This window comes from Cebidichthys violaceus, unplaced genomic scaffold (genome assembly GCF_023349555.1).
Source record: "Cebidichthys violaceus isolate CVI_PGR_0920_01 unplaced genomic scaffold, fCebVio1.0.p SCAF_13, whole genome shotgun sequence".
Lineage (NCBI taxonomy): Eukaryota > Metazoa > Chordata > Actinopteri > Perciformes > Stichaeidae > Cebidichthys > Cebidichthys violaceus.
The window spans coordinates 1,588,197-1,606,250 of record NW_027176296.1 but is presented as its reverse complement, the minus strand read 5'-3'; the positions used below and the strand labels follow the sequence as shown (position 1 = coordinate 1,606,250).

Here is an 18,054-nt window from a genome sequence, read left to right as displayed (position 1 = left end):
TTCCTGATGTTAATTATAAGCAGAGCGGCAGGTTGGTGGGATTACTGAAGGTCAGTGTGTATCCTGGGAATACTCTGCCCTTTTGTACACTCCTCTAATCCTGATAAGAGAGGGAGCGGGCCGGGGCGGGATGCAGGGCAGGCCAGAGATGGGGTGAGGCGCAGGGCTGGCATCGGGCAGATTAACCTTTTCCCCCGGCACTGACACGCTGATCGATAGACTCTGTCATGGCAGGGTGATCCACTCATGGCTGTCATTCACACACGCTCACATGCGCAAACACACACATACACATCCTGAACAAACAGACACATACACATACACGAACATACTCACTCATCACACAACGAGAATGCCGCAGTGCACATACATACAGGTGTTCTCAAGTGAAAGTGTCCCCTGACAGTATAGGTATTTTTTTATCTCTCAGATGCATACTTTTACAATAGATTGTATCAATCACACCATTATATAGAGGAGTGGTTCCCAACCTTGGGGTTGAGCCCCTCTCAATGGTCGGGATGAATCTAAGAGGTCACAAAATGATTACAGGGGTAGGAAAACAAAACAAAACACAGTTGTATATATTTTAACCAATCTTTGCTGAATTTTTTTTATCTTATCTTACCTCTTCAGGCCAAGAGTTCATGAGTAGACATTGCTTCATAGTAAAAGGCCACAAGCAAAAAGAGGTTGTAGACCACTGAGTCATTGCCTGTATATACAGTATGTGTATATATATGCCCTGGCATATATTCTTTTTTTATTCTTATATATATATTTTTTTTTTTACCAAATCTTGCTATAGCCTAATAAAAGTTACTTAGTTAATTGCCACCACAGTGACTTTGCGTTTGGCTGGGTGAGTGCAGCCTCAAGTCAACACAGTATTGGGCCATATGTTTCCTAAGTCCACTCTCGCTGGTCAGATGCCTCCCATTCCTTCTCCTTCGCTGTTAGTAACCATCCCACCAGCACTTGTCCTCCTGTAGCCCCCCCCCCCTTTTTCCTGACAATTGCCTTTAGTCTTGCAGAGTTAATTTGGAGGCTTGGACAACATCTCCTCTTCTGTCTGTCTCTCGCCACAGCCAGTTAATCCCATCAGACACACTACTCATGTCTGGGGCTCCCAGATGCCAGTCTCAATGCCAACTCTGCAGCCAGGAGGCTCTGTGCTGCTGCCCTCCATTCATGCTCATTTCACACAGCGGGCATAGGGTCTAATGAGGCTACCAGGGTTGGAGGGCTCTGCTGGAGGACTCCATTAACAGCAGATCAGCCGCAGCTACAGTGGCCCATTTACTAACCACTAACTCAGTGTGGTCATCTGTTTAAAAACTAGGAGAGTGAGAGGAAGCTGGAATGGGAGGTCATTATCAATTTTCAGGAGATTTTTCATACTGTACCCTACAATTGTGCCAAAAAAATGGAGTTTGCAAGTAAGAGGTTGGTAGTCCTGGATCAAACACGGACGCATTAACCAAACTTGCCAGAGAAAGACAGTAGCCTATATACTTAATGATGTTGATGCATCTGAAACAGTATTCAGGTATCCAGCCTCAAGTGTGGAGAACACTTCCCACAGATGCAGTGAGTCACTCACACAGGTGGCTGGCAAGTGACTGGGGGCCACAAGCTCGTTAAATAGCTTTATTAGCAGCCCTGTTTTGTCATTGCTGTAAAGGTAAATCTGTATGGTCAGAGTAAACAATTTTTCTCCATTCACTACTACACATTTCAATAATCCTTCTCTTGCACAGTCGTCGTCTTTTGTAGTTACAGCTTTAATTTTTAAGCTAAATGTGGACGTAGGCATGAGACTGTAATTATGTTTCAATGCTTCCTGTTTATATTTATATGATAGCTGATGAATTCAAGATTTATCACACAGAAATGTATTTTCCAGAGCAACATACTAGATAATTATAACTTGATAAGTAAACCATAACCTAACCACGGCCCTTACTTCAGAATATAAAATGTACCGTAATTGTACTTGGCCTCCCCTGTAGATGATCATTAAGCTTGACAGACTATCCTGGTTGCAGCAGAAACAGTAGACGTGTATCTCTAGGCACCTTACCACATGAGTTCATGCTCTCGCATGATTTGAGTGATTGCCTAGTACTACAACTCTAATAACAGTCTTTCAGTGTGTTGTCAACTGTGCTTACTGAGTTCTAGTGTCAAGACTAAAATCGGTGTATGCTGGCATCATCTGTGGGCTGTTTAGTCTTTGTAAGTCTATCCCTAAAGTAATCTTTAGAGATGTTCTTCATTTTAGTAAAACCAATGCAGATTGTGAACGCTAATTGAATTCAAGGTGCAGTGCAAATTTTCTTTGTGCTTTTATGTACATAAATCTGACCATTCATTTTTGTCAATCACCACGACTTCTTTACTCCTTTAGATACCCACAGTTTTGTGCATAAAGCATCATAATTCAAAGTCACATTGCCCTCCGTTGCACAAAGGAGCCCATTCAGTTTGAAACCCCATCAACTATTCTTGTGACAGACTCCCTCGTCACTCCAAAGTGATTCTCCATCATTGTGAATTCAGCAGCACTCTCTTTCTGCTGGGAAAATAACTTCCTTGTTCTGTTCAGGCCATAACTTCAATAACTGGCTGCGAGTTCTGAGACAAGTGCCATTTAAATCAAAGCTTGTTGCAGGAGCAATCTAAGCTGTGTTGCTAGTGATGGCTTGAAACCTTTATTTGAAAAATACATGTATCTAAATTCAACATTTGCACTCACTAGTGTTTATACAAACTCTGTCCTGAACATGAAATTATGTTTTAAAATCAGTGACTTAAATTTCCATCAGCCAGCTCATTTGGAACGGTTGTGTAAATATATTTACAGTTACAGTTTGGCATCAAATACATACCTTCGTCACTCCACACAACATTCAGTCTACCTCACTGCAAAAATAGTCCAATTCCTAAAGATCAGCGCTAATAGCCACATGCAGTTAGAATGAAATTAATAGCGTCTTCAGTGAGTTAGTGGTAACTGAAGTTCATTGATAAAGGGTGTCACGCCCAGACTTTCCAGTGATCATGGCGGCAGTGATTGTTGCCAGGCGAAGGCATCGTCATGCTCTGCTCAAACTCATTTATTATGGGTTGCAGTGACAGGATGCAATGGCAGTCGTCTCATGAAAAATAAATGAATAAAGCTCCCCTACATGTCATTTTTGAAAATATATGACAAAAGAACAAGTAAGAAATAAAGGAAAAATAAGGTTTAATATACAAACAAGTAAACAAATTATTTTTTCCATCTACCTCCGCAAAAATGGGTAAATTACATCTGCAAAACTTTATGGCTGTGTTTGCTCTGTAATATCGTTAGCCCAATATCTTTGTGAATCCAACCTTGAGACGAGGCAGATAGTGATTGAAAATGATGGCAATTCATGGTCAGCGACCGAAATCCATGTGTATAACTCCACAGCTTAAAATAATTACCAAGTTAGAGTGCATTCAAGACGGGCTGACAAATGCATTGTTAACTATACTGTTTGAGTAGTGGGTGCTAAAAAAGTGCAGTTGTTTTATATTTAGATTATTTAACCTTTTTTTATGTTTTAAACATTCTAAGTTAAAGTAGAGTTTAACCAATAAGAATTCATAAAGTAATAGGAGAGACATACTGTACATGAATTGTTGGTTTTTGTCTTTTCGTGGGATTTGTTAATCATGAGAAAGATAAGGAATTGTGCCTGCTTTATATTTTAAGGTACTCTGTTGTAGTGCAAATGATAAATTTCATACTAGTGGTGTATGTCGTGTGTGTGTACCAAATTGTCTGCCTGTCTTTCAAAGGCTTTGCTATTTTTTTTTACTTGGACATTGATTTAAACGACTCCCTGTCATCTCTACCTGGAAGAGATCCACTGGGATGCTCATGTTTTATTGTGTCTACTGGTCGTGTAATAGAGCCATGATTTGCCACCATGTGAACCATAGGAGCAGATGTTAAGCTGATAGTAAATCAAAGTTTTGTTAGTGATTTTATTTGTTTTTCCGCTCCCGGTGGTCCAAAATTGCTTATTGCAGCTTTAAATGGATCTTTCACATATTCTTTATATAATATGTGAAATGTAAAATAAAGGCGTGAACAAGTATAGCAATTGTGTGAATTGCAACTAAATATATGCTCATAAGCTGGCTAACTTCCTCTCTATCCATCTGAAGGCAAGCTTGCTCAAGCTGTTTCATAAAATTCCATCATTTACCATCTGCAGCTGAACATTGGTCAGCAGGGAAAATGGCTGAAAGAGTCAGTGATGCAAGGAGCTATAATCTGTTCCCAAGCTACCCTGTTGTTTGTTTTGAAAAGAGAGGAATGGAGAGGGAGAAAAAAAAGGAAAAGAGGCCAAAGAAACAAATGGACCCATCTCCTTCCTAAAGCGTTGCTTTTCTAGCTCATTTATCAAACGCAGGAGAAGAATCCTTTTTGATTGGCTGATTACCAGAAGCATTCATCACTGGCCGACATATCCCCACCAATTTGACACTGCCATTTTGGATAATTTGTTAAAGATGACAAAGAGGTCATTGTTGGCTTGGCTTCTTTTTGACCTTTACAATATTTGAAAATTAATTTCTGAAACAAATGTAATAGGTCCAGTCACAGCACCTAGATGAATTTTGCACCTGAAATACACCCTAAAGCCCTCTCCTACAGTCTCATTCATTTTCTCTCTCTTTCATGTCTAAAAAGTCAAATTTGCATTCTACTGTATGTGTGAAGCAGGAGATCTCTGTGTGTTTTTTGTGTATTTTTCTCTCCCTCACTGTCTGTCTCCATGTGAGTTGTCCTCTGGTGTCAGCCAACCATTTCTGATCCATTTCTGATATTTACGGCCAATTTTACCCCCATCATCCCCGCAGCGTTTCAATCTCTCCACCGGCCCTCTTTTTATTCTCACTCCATTGGAAGCAGAATTGTCGGCTTTTCACAGGAAAGATACAGATGAAGCTCTCGCACGCTGGCAATTTGTATGCATTTTATCAGGCTTTTACCTTATCTTAATTTTTTACGTAATAGTTCAAATGATTTTTTCAATACCTCCCCTCCCGCTCCTCTTTGCTGTTTTTTTCCCTCACCACCTATTCCTGTCTGTACCTATCAACCTCCTTTTATTCTCCTTCACCTGTTCTCCTGGCAGGCCTTCCCAACAGATGTGGCAGCTTATATGGCACTAACAGGCCCGAAGCACAGGGCTGCCTGCGCCCGTTCAGGCTGATTACAAGTCACCTCTGTGTTCATAAACAGACAAATACCGCCATCAATTTGAGAGCACAGTACAGAGGTGGAAGGAGGGGGGGGGGGAGACAATGAGAGCGACGGAGACAGACGGATAGAGGGTTTTGTGTCATTTACTCCCGTCTATGACGCAGGTCACGCTATTGGCCATGTTCTGTCACTGCTGCATCATCAGAGGGTCACTAACCATGTGCACCTGTGACCTGAACGCTTCTCTAACTAATGAAATGTCGGATAGAGTTTTACAGTCTATAAGTGAAATGACTTTTGAGTTTTTCTTTTCATGCATTATTTTGTGGGAATGTTTGACTCACACAGTGTCACAAATTCACACCTAGGTGGCTCCACTGGAAAAGTACCCTGCTCAAGAGCACTTCATCAGTTGTTGCATTGTGAATGAGAGGTTTCTACTCTCGCTTTCACTGCCCAGGTTTAACTCGTTGACTTGAGGTTGGATCTGACTGATTTTAATTCCCCCCCATTATAGTTTGGCGGCCATAACTATTTGTCCACTTGTTGAAGCGTTGTGAATTGGGCTTTATTAAGATCAATATTCAATATATTAAGAGTTAGGATAGTGGTTTGGTTTTTAAGTAGTGTGTTTGGCTGCTATTCTGCTTACAATATGTTCTTAACCTAACACAGTGCTTCTGACAAGGTCAGCTGCATTTAATTCCACATGGATCAACAACTGACTGGTGAGGATGCTGATCTTTTATGTAAAACATGCAGCTTTAGCCTCAGTCTTTTAGCCTGATATCATGTATGTAGTCATAAAATGCATATTTAAGGCTTTACCAACTTGTGAAACAAGCGTTGGCTAAATTATCTAGCTAGCTACAACAGATAAAATCCTGTCACTCCTCCCACAGGCTTTATAGGCAATATTTCAGTGTTGTATAATGTGCATCACATGGCGAGTAAGTTCAACTTTCTTCTCTTGAACAAGCAGCAGTTTCCCTTCTCCTCAAAAGGTATGCTGCTGATGCCAGGAGCTTTATTCAGGAGCTTGTAATCCTGCTTCAATCAGCTCCTTTTCCTTTCCGTGTAAAGATAAGCCCGGCATTTACGGCCCTCACCGCACCCTGCTCTAATTAATATGCAGTAGATAAGTACTTGTCTGACAAAATTCATTCATTTGACCTTCTAGGTTTTACACTAAACTGTTTGCGGCCACTACAAGTTCACCACAAGTTGAGAGTTCCCTGGAGTTTCTGCAGCGAGATGGGGCTTTTGTTTCTCTCTGAGAGCTTTAATTTGGACAGCTTGCTCTCCCTCTCTGTTTCTCTCTCTCGCTCTCTCAAATTGTCTTCTGACTTTCATTCGGCAGTCTCTGTTTCTTAATTGCCCCTAATTGCTTAATTACAATTTCAAATGAACAATTCTGGAGGTCAGAGCGGGTCGTTAATTGAAGCATCAATCACAGTGGTTGGGCCTTCAGAACCGTCTCAGTTTGATTGACAGTGCATTAACTGAATATTGTAGAAAGCCTGGACATGACATTGTGGGGGCTCCATGGCTGATACTGTTGTTACTGCTGCTCCTCTGCTGTCCTTCACATGAAGCAGTGAAGGAGAAACCTTCTGGGTTAGAATGAGGACAGGGAACAAACAGCATGTGGCTTTAGGTCCTTCACCTTCTCTCTAAATGAAGATAAATATCTATATCAGGTGGCTTGGATAACATTTATGAATGTGACTGAATCTGTGTTTTCCCCTCAGTCGATTGGCACACTGTATTTCATACATGATAAACTGCAGAGCCAAAGGTATGTAGATGCGGTGTCCATACTTTTTGCCATACATAACAACCATTTTTTAAAACTTGTTGTTTTCATGGTTTAGACATCTTAATTCCAACCAAGTGGAAACTTAATCCGATAGCATATATAGATATTTGGACCAATGTTTAGTTTGGTGTTGCTGAACTTTGTGTCCACAGTTTGGGGACAACCTTTCTCTGTTTCAACATGGCAATGCCCCATTATACAAAGCAGGGTCTATAAAGAAATAGGTTTCTGAATAGGTTGCAACTAACGTTTAATTTTCCGTCCATTGACTAATCTGTTATTAGACCAATCAATTCAGCTCTATTTCAAAGTTTGGTGTGGGAAGACCCTACTGGCCTGCACTGAGCCCTGACCTCAACCCCATCACACATTGCCCAAAATCAGTGTCTGACCTCACAAATTCAATGCCAGCAAAGAAGCAAAAAATTTGATTATGCGCAGCATTTTCAGGGGTTTTGAAATGAGATGTTCAACAATCACGGAGTAATGTAATTTCCATCCACTTTTTAACATTGTGAATCCAGCCCCTTGGAAATTCTGATTATATGAGTTAAAAAAGTAAAATCCGAATTAAAAATAGAATTTGTCATTCCCTGGTATTCTACCAAATGTACACATGCATCCACCACTTAACCTTAGCTATAAGCAATTTGCCACTTTTGATTACCCTGCTCCAATCCATCCACCTATATCTCCTCCTCCTTTTATTCCTCTCCCTCCTCCCAGCCTCCATGCCCTCCACAGGGGAGAGACCTAGGTGATTATTAGGCTGGTTTCCCTTGTCTAGACCCCGGCTGGTTGGTTGGAACTCCTTCCACCCTCCTTCCTCTTCCTAATGGAGCTGGGTCTACTTCTCTCACTACCTCCCTCCCTCCTCTTTCTCCATCTACCCTTTGCCTCTTTCTTTCCATCCCCTATCAAACTCTCCCTTTAATGTCTCTTTATGTATTTCTCAGACTGTCTACTGCTCAGTTGACTGCATTTAGCTTTTTTCCCTCTTGCTCTTTTTTTGTGTTTGTTTTTCTGTTGTTTCTGCCTCCCTCCTCCCTTCACACCGTCCTCTTCCACCTCCCCTCCTCCTCCACCTTCTCCTGCTGCTGTTCCTCTCCTTTGGGGCTCCATCCATCAGGTTGTCGGGGGCTGCTAGCGGCCGACTCCCAGCCACCATATTTCACCGCCAGCCAGCCAAGCAGCTGACAGCACAGCCACCGCCAGGAAATTGCTTTGGCTGTGAGCGGAATTTCAAACACAGGCACACTGCGTCGACCGGGCCGCCCAAGCACCGCTTCCCTGTCTCTCTCTCTTTCTCTCTCTCTCTCCTGTCAATCTCTCTACTCCTCCCGACACACATCTCTATGTCTCTCTGTATCTCTCTCTGTCTTTCTCTCCTTTTTGCTCTCTCTTATGTGCTTATTTCCTCTCTCTTTGCACCCGCATCTCTATATATTTTTCTGTGTGCTCTTCCCTGCTCCTCTACCTCTCTCACACACAAACCCACATGCATCGTTTTCTCTCTTTGTCTTTTGTCCGTCTTTGTTGTTCCCTCTCTCTGCTCTCCCTCCCCTTCATCTCCCAATATCGCTCCCTCTCCTTTTCCATCCTCTCATTCTTCCCTTCCTCTTCTTTTTACGACCCACAGGGAACAAGGTGTGGTGGTGAATGTGTAATGAGCAGAGCGAGAGGGAGGAAGGGAGGGAGGGAGATAAAGAGGAGGAAGAAGTGGAAGGATAAAACCAGGAGGAGAATGGAGTGATAAGATTGAGAGAGAAGGGATGCTAGTTGGTGCTGCTCCCGAGTTAAGGGGTCAGGAGGTTTTTTGCCAAGTGAGGTAATTTTTGCTAGTCTTCAGAACCCAGCTTTAGGTTTAAGGTTTAGGGTTTGGTATTGGAGTTAAAAGAATACACCAGCTTTTTTAGACAGTTAGATATATAGCAAGATTGTAGATCAATCAATATCACATGCAAATACAAGCGAGATAAAAACATGTAACTCTGTGGTTAGGTAGTTAAGTATCTTAATTAACATGCAGCTACATTGGACAGTTTATTGTAGTACATTTAAGTTATGCAACAACCTGAAGACAATTTAATTTAGTTTTATTGTTCTATGGTGGTGTATGTAAAGTAACTAGAGCGTCATTTACACTGATGTAGTGTGAGTAAATTCCATTCATAGAGTTGCTAGATATATGGCCCAATTCCACACTACACAATAACATGGATCACACTATAAAGTATGTGCTATTATGCATATTGTAGGGAAGTGCGAGGAAGTGTAAAGGGAATTAATATGCTCCACTGTTTTGTACTACTCTGACATACATAGATGGGCATCAGACTGCAACTTTGGATAGCTACTGTCAATTGAAATTAGATTTTCTAAGGTGTTCCTGGTGCTGTCTCACTAACATCTTCAATTTGGTTTAATTATTTCTAGCTATGTGCAGTTCTGCTATTTCTTATGTGTGCTGTATTGAGGAGTAACAATGTCAGATCTATCAAACTGAGACCTTTACAAGCATGGAATACCTGAAATGGATGCTTCAGTCATACGTGATAGTCCTGCATCTAGACATGTCAGAGTTAATGTTGAAGTTAGAAGTTGGAGATAAGTCAAATCAGTGGGAAGCTCCCTGTTTGTGTCACACGATAAAGGTCTGTGTGTGTGTGTGTGTGTGTGTGTGTGTGTGTAGATTGAGTGATAACAGAGTTGAGAGAAACAGATCTTATCAAATCCATTTTACACAGTGTATGCTGTAGAGAAAAGACATTACAAACTCAATATGAAGTCAATATCAACCTGATAAATAAGTATGGAGCTTGTGGTGAATGTGACAATCCCATGAGAGAGCGTGTGTGTGTGTGTCTTAACACCATATCCATCTCTGCTCGCCGTCTATGTATGTGCTGTAGGTGTGCCCTTCATATAGACAGTCTGATTGAAGTTATGTGTGGGTGGTTGACTCCTTTCAGGTAGTAAACATGTTGTCAGTCCACAATGTCTGGAGGGTATGTAGTCATCCCATGGCGGAAATCCTCTCCCAGCACAGTCTCAGTAAAGAAAGGCCTTAATCCTAGTGGACAAACTGGTGTGGACTGTAGCTGTTGTCAGAAAGATTTCCCATCTTCCCCACTAACCTTCTGTTTTTTTCTTATCTTCTGTCTGTGCGTTTCTCTGTCCCTCTGTTCTCTCTGTTCTGTCTGTTCCCTCTTTTCCCCCATCAGAGAGTTAGTTTGGAGTTCTACATTGATGTTCACGCCCACTCCACCATGCTGAATGGCTTCATGTACGGCAATGTGTTCGAGGACGAGGAGCGCGTCCAGAGACAGGCTGTCTTCCCCAGACTGTTATGCCAAAATGCACCAGACTTCTCCTTTGTAAGTCACGCAAACAGACGCATACAAACACACCGCATATGCAGGCTGCCAAGTACAATTTTACCCAGCTTCAATTCCAAAGCTAACTCAGAAAGAGAACATGAACTTGTCCTATCTCGGCAACTACTGGTGAGGTGGTGTTCAGCGAGGCATTTAATTGCCAACTGTTGCACTCTTAGTGGTAAACAGTTGAAGTCCTTGGTTGCACTGGGCACCTCCCAGGTGTGAATGTGTGTAACTGCATAGATTAGAGGCAACGTGTTGATTTAAAAAAAAAAATATATATATACATAGAATTAGCAATACATATGCACACAGCTGACACATGTGAGTGTAAACATACATGCACAAACACAGGAGGTGTTAAATTATTTGAGGGAATTTGTGTGAAGAAGAAAAGAGCACATTCCAGCTGTGCACAAAGATTCTCACCATGACCACTTAAGAGAGGAGCTGAGCAGACTGTAAAAGAAGAGAGGGTTGAACTTCATAAACACTGACTGTTCAGTTCAATTAACAAGTAACACAGAGTAACGGAAATACTAAAGCACACACCCAAAGATTTGAACTCCAGAATATATTTTGAAAAATGTATAGATTATGTAAAAGAATACAGTAAAATTTCAGGAATAGGTTGGTATGCAAAATTTTGGTGTACCCAAACAGCAGCAGCAGTGGTGGCAGAAGTCCTTGAGGAGCAAAAATATGAATGGAAATTATGTATGAGAATCTACACTATCCCCCTAAAAATAAGGTATGAAGTAAGCTGTGGATTATCAATATACTGTATATCCAATTTAACAAGTAAGAGGTCTTAGAATATGAACAAATGCCCATGAAGTAACATATATAGAACATATATAACATGAATGTTACTTGATTGTCTAAAGAGATCCTACAGATGTACAGAGCAGTTTCCCTGACATGTTACCATTAATATGAATGTGTATGCGGAACAGAAATAGCAAACACAGTGAAGATTATGACGAAGCACAAGACTGTACTGTAAAAGTAGGCCAGGATATTCTGTATGAGCAGTGCAGGTGTTAGAGCTAAAGCCCCCTGTTAGGTGTCTGAAACTGGGTTTATTTGGACAGGACTGTGAAGACTGAGGGCAGTGCGGAGGGGAAAAACAAGGAGGAAATGAAAGTATTGGAAATGAATGGAGGAGAGAAGCAAAGAACAAAAGAGCATTTTGGGGGGAAAAAACATCCATTCACTAACTGTGATGCTCCTCCACACAGCCACACATGCATAACCTTATAAAACCGTTTCATACAGGTACATCATCCACGAAACCATTTCGTCTCAGCCCGGTGTCACTTGTCACTGACCTTCGTTTTCTCAGTGACGCTGACATTTCATAGCAGAGCCACTTACACACATCATAAAGAATAACCTTTATTGCCCATTGACACCCAGTGCCAACCTGGATACAGAGAAAAGCCAGAGAGGCGGATGTTCACCCACACATGCATGGAAATGTCACTTATTGTCAGTGTCTATACGGTATGCAGTAACGTAGGACGAGTAAAACGCTATTTCAGGAGAATCTCTCTCTCTCTCTCTCTCTCTCTCTCTCTCTCTCTCTCTCTCTCTCTCTCTCTCTCTCTCTCTCTCTCTCTCTCTCTCTCTCTCTCTCTCTCTCTCTCTCTCTCTCTTCTCTCTCTCTCTCTCTCTCTCTCTCTCTCTCTCTCTCTCTCTATTGCTTATGTGACAGCTGGCCCAGGGGTCATCTCCCTCACTGTGCTTTTGTCCCTCTGCCCATTCAGCACTACCTAAAGCCCAGTGCAGCAGCAGCAGCAGCAGCACAACACAATCATGGCAAACTCCCACTGGTGGCCGCCAAGTCTGCATTTCAGCAAGGCAACTCTCACTGCAGCAGAGCAGAGTGGAGTGACAGTGAACAGTGAATGGAAACTTTTCCACACTCTTCCCAAGACAGCATCATATAGTATAGCTGACACGCTGAAACCCAAAATAGACTGGACTTTTTTTTTTTTCTGCCATAGCCATTTACAGCTTAGTAATGACTTTGAATGAAGTCAATCTGTTCAAATAAGTCAATGTACATAATTTGTCCTGGATTCTTCAGAGGCACTGCATGCTACTGAGAATGAAATAATGATGGATGTTAATGCATTTTCACTGATGAGACATGTCATTCGATATTAACAGCTGTTTTGTTTTTTCATTCATCAACAAAGGAAATTTAGCCATATTAAATTGTGAGTCAAATATTTATGATGTAAATGGTTTTGGTGCAGATATTAACGGATGAATTTATTTTTGTAAATGCAATAATAGGTTTGTTTTAATTTAGCTTGTCAAAGGCTGGTTCTGCAGTATATCATGCGCTTTCTCGTGGTGGTAATAGTAACTTGCTTTAGATGTATTCAATTAGACTTATAATATCGTTCTTATGCTAAACAATTGCTCCACACTACATATGATCTTTGATCTTTGATAAACTTTTCCGTGGCATCTTTGTTGATGTATCAAAGCCCCTCTTCTCTTTTCTTCTCGAGCCTTCCTCAACTGTGAAATGTTAACTTTTTTAAGTACAGTGATATGTAAACTGGGACACAAAAACACAAAAGCAATATGTTTATGCTGAATGTGTTTTTTTCTTCTCTTTTACTGTAAGAAATAATGTTCCGTTTAGGTTATCAAGGATTTTAGAAGACATTATTTTTTGGAAAGTTTCAACTGAGAAACAAAAGTACCTTTTGAAGCTCACAACACTTTCCAGAGAGGTATTTAAGGTTATATATTATAGTCAGGGCTAATGATCTCCGTAGGGAAATTCTCCAGACTCCACAAATATGCTTTAACAGGGAAGATGCTTGCTGACACAAATCATTGAACTTAAATCCTCTCACTGAAGTGTCATCTTTCTAACCACTAGTCCAACACAATGTCTAAGATGTTTTTTTTGTGCATCCCTCTAGTCCAACACGTCCTTTAACAAGGACGTGGTGAAGGCCGGTACCGGTAGACGGTTCCTCGGTGGTCTCCTCGATGACACGTCCTACTGCTACACTCTAGAAGTGTCCTTCTACAGCTACATGACGGCTGGCAGCACCGCTCCGGTGCCGTACACTGAGGAGACATGTATCCTTCAACATATATGATCTGTGTGAGTGTACATGCATCTGCATGGCTGTGTGTGTTTGTTCAAGAGAGGAGAAGATCAGAGTGTCGAGAGCAGTAATAATGTTCTAATATGTGTCTTTCTCCTTGTTTCACACACACACACACACACACACACACACACACACATAGGACACACACACACACACACACACACACACACATTGTCGTTGCAGTTACCATCTCCCTCTGAAATCAAGCCAATTGATCTTGTAATCATTCAAGTCATTATCTTAATATTTGAATCCTTGGTGGGGAGTTTGTGTGTGTCAGGTCATGTGTACCCTGAAGAACACCATGTTGCTCTTTTGTTGCCTCTTGTTGCGACAGATGTGCAGTGACAGAATAGGGATGTGATAGTTGTGTCTATTGATTGTATTTACAAAGGAGAGAGGAGAAAGGGGCTTGTGTTGGAATGCATAATGCTGTGTGTTTGTGTGTGCGCGCAGTTGAGGCTTTGATTTGCGTTAAACAATGGAACAAACACGATTCCTGTCGACTACAATCGTGCACACATGGCGCACACACATTACATTCGTCACGGGAACCGAAGGTCACAGGTGCGTTAATGGAGCCAGATGGGAGGAAGCTTTCCTTCAGCTGACCTTCTCAGGGCTGAAGAGCTCCTGAGAGCCGGCCGATGGCGGTCTGATCTTACCGATAGAGTGAGTGAGAAGAGGGAGAAAGAGAGATTTAGAGAGAGCGATAAGGACCCTACATACGAAAAGTATGTGCTCCCCTACACATATTCTGCAGGTGGCGGGGAGGGTGGAAATACACGTAGCCCTAGTGCCCTCTAGTGCTAAGAGCTGGCACATTCTGACTCACCATGTGTGTATTTCTCTCTAATTCACACCCACATGAAAAGTTAGTAACATTCAGGTCAAATGTACGTATTCATATTTGGAAATTCGTTGAAGTGATACAGAGTCACTCGTATTGGGATGTGGTGTGTGTGTTTTCCACACCCTCTCATCCCTTAAATGCTTCTTATAGAAACATCTTTGCATTCCAGTTGTGATGCCCAAATCACAACTGGAATGCAGGCATGTGCATACACAGGGTACCACCACAGCCACAGACAAATAGTTAGGCTTACCTTTAGGAGACAAATGTCTGGCAGTTGTGATAAACAAATTCCTCTGTGTTTTTATTTGAGTTGGTGGCACTGGGTTCAGAGCAGGATAATAATACATGGGGAGCCAGGTCTCAGCCTCTATGCGTGTGTGTGCAGAGGGGACATTTCATCTGAAGGTCAAATTGGAAGAAAACTCAGCCCTTGTGGGAGGACTTGCTTGATCTTTTTTGTTTTCCAGGTGTGTGTGTGTGTGTGTGCGTGTGTGTGTGTGTGTGTGTGTGTGTGTGTGTGTGTGTGTGTGTGTGTGTGTGTGTGTGTGTGTGTGTGTGTTTGGCTGTGAGAAGGGGATGTGTACAAGGAGGAGGGGATCCACAGGGTGGGCAGGCAGCACAGGGACCTGGTGTAGAGTGGAGATTGGGGTCAGGCAGGTTGAAGGAACCGACCATGTCGCTTTATACGCCCCAGCAGTCAGCTCGATGAAGCGTGCAAATCATCAACAGAGACCTTTAGCATCTCAACGCCCCCCCCTCCACCTTTCTCACCTGATGCACACGCACACAAACAGGCACACACACACAGTCCTTTAAACTAATACATGACAAATGAGTAATAACCTCGGCCCTAACTCTTACCACCTTCAAAACATGCCGCCCTTACCCTTTAATCTTTCCTGACTCTCCTTCTCCACTGCTGTGACTTGTAGCCACCAAAATTGAAATCGTAACCTTTCTCACAGCTGAGACTTTTGCCACAGTTTGAAGGTGCTCGGAAAAAAAAGGTGTAATGCTTAGTGTGTCTGTATTTGTTTTCTGATCTCTCTTTTCATGTCCTCCTTTCTCCTTCATTCTGTCCTTTCCTCTCATCTTGTCACCCAGAACATAACAGCTCATTATATCATTTAGTCAAGCTGAGAATCGTCTTCTCTGAAACAGCAGGGACAACCTCCATCGTGTGTCTGTCTTCTCTTTGTCCTCTAATCATTAACACTTGTGTGTGTGTGTGTGTGTGTGTGTGTGTGTGTGTGTGTGTGTGTGTGTGTGTGTGTGTGTGTGTGTGTGTGTGTGTGTGTGTGTACCTACTCCTCTGTTTATATCTCTTTTTTATGCTTACGTACTGCACTTAAAGTTAAATTTAGTCTCACTGTCATCCCACGTCCCAGAACAAAAATGTAAGATTTTGGCCTGTTTTTCTATTTTCATAGACCAGCTGCGTTTTGTGATGGACCTTCCGGTTCAGACGGAAGTTTAAACTGAAAAGTGGAATGTTTTAGGGTTGAGAGAATCTGGAACCTCGCTCAAAACTCAGCTTGACGTTTTCCATTATGTGAGTTCAGTACGTGTATTCATGTGAGCTTTGGGGGCCTACTTACCTTGTAGTGTGTCTGTGGGTGTGGATGCTTTTTTTTGTATTGTGGAGAGACAGTATTTTCTGTGACTTTGAAGAATTATTCAAAAACATTAAAAAGCCATTACGTCTTCCCTGAAAGAGTTTGCTCTTGCTTTTCCCACGCTGGGTTGAGCGGTTGCTTTTTCCTTTCAGTGTACAGACGAGCAGATTTTCAAGATTTTCAAACTTCTCACTCTGAGAGGAAGAAAAGTACATTTTTATCTCCTGTTTGATTCATGCAAATGTGATGTTTTCTTTCAGTAAAAGACATGCAGAGGCTTTTGACACAGTGATCTTCTCATTGAAGATGTTCACTCAAATAATCCACATCTATTGTCAAGAGTGTCATTGTTGGATTGTGTGGTGTTGGCTAAGATATACACACTTGTAGCCATCATTTTCTACATGTGTCTTAGGTCTGTTTGACGTGCACCTCGCCATAACAGTGGGACTCAACACAGAATAGCCAGTGGAACATATGTATGCATCAGTGAACCTGACACCCAATGGACAGATTGTGAGTGGCTTGGAGGCAAATATGCTTCAGTACCACACATCATACACATCATATCACACAGACATGCACAAATGAATAGGTGCTCACACGTGCAAGCGAGCGCAGACGCAGACACATTTAAAAACACAGTTGATTGCACAAATATTGTTGCTTACAGTATGCTCAGATGAACAGGTGTCCTCACATGAGCACTAACAAAGATGCACACATGCACACCTTTTGGTCGTTGTTCTAAACGTTGATGAAGTTGATGTTCACGGAGAGTCTGAGAAAGTCATTTTTGTGAAAAGTGTGCTCAGAGCTGAACATTTGCAGTTAATTTGCGATTAACAGTTGCATGACTGAAAGAAGTTGAGGTGGCAGTTAAAATGGAAATGCTGAAAGAAGTCTAACTTTCACCGTCTGAGATGACATGAAATCATCAAGTGTGATAGAGCTGAAGTGTGAACACTGAAAATAGATGAACTCACCAGTTAAACCATAAGAGACTAAAGCAGTGGAATTGTCAGTTAAAGTGTAAAAGTTGAAAGTGGGTGAAGTGACAATTGATGAGTAAGAGGTGATATGATTGTAACATTATAAAAGTGATACCTTCAGGATAATGACACTAATAAGAAAGAACAAGAAGAGAGGCTTGAAGTCATAAATCACAGGTACCACAATGAGACAGGTGTGTATTATGGTATGTTCGTTTTGTTTATATTTCTTGAACTTGTATACACAAAGCATAGCCTTTCCTAAACAACAAATGAGTGCAACTTTTGTAAAGAAACATAATAATTGGAATATAAAAATAGTTTCCATATCCTGTTTTCAGAGCAGCACACTGTAGATCAGAAGAGTCTCTATTCATTCAAGTGCACACTGTAAGCAAACAGAAGCCTTTCTCGCACGTATTTCATTTTACGACTCAAGTTTCAGAGCTTGTCTCCTTGGCAGTGACAGTTCCTCTTGTCAGGGATTTAAATCAACCCTTGTTTGTCCCTTTGGGCAACAGGACGTGGGGTCTTTCAGTCTGCTGAATTGCTATTGGGGACAAAAATGTCCCTTTCTGTATTGCTGTTGTTCACTAGGCTCTTAATTAGCATTGATAATTAGATCTCTACGTGTCAGTGCAGTGACAGGACCTGTCAGTGGATCGTATTGATGGCTTGAATGTCCCCTGCTTGTTGGCTTGTTAACTCTCGTCCAATCTGGACAGCATTCTCCGCGTGTCTTGTCCATTTTACCACTGGGGGCCTTGTTGTCTGATTGTCACCTTGTCTGTCTGTCCTACAGGACCAGGCACGAGGGACATAACGGTGAAAGCCGCTAAATGGCGTGCTGACAGTAAACAGCTGCAGTAAACAAGTCATGTCCCAATCGCCTTTGTCTCACGTATCTCATCAGCGCCTAAGCTGGCGTGCCCTTGAGCCATGACAATGACCTGCTATTGATTAGACAAGACAGTTATGCGTACGGAGATGTTAAAGAATA

General features: G+C 41.9%; 1 protein-coding gene across 2 annotated transcripts in view; it reads left to right on the top strand.

The window, feature by feature from the left end:
- Nucleotides 1–18,054, top strand: part of agbl4 (AGBL carboxypeptidase 4) — a 372,526-nt gene that overhangs the window by 350,581 nt on the left and 3,891 nt on the right. For both annotated transcript variants that reach the window (XM_068707293.1, XM_068707292.1), the window contains 2 exons: nt 10,292–10,444; nt 13,396–13,558. In XM_068707293.1, coding sequence (XP_068563394.1) covers nt 10,292–10,444; nt 13,396–13,558 — 316 coding nt within the window. The remainder of the gene's footprint in view (nt 1–10,291; nt 10,445–13,395; nt 13,559–18,054) is intronic.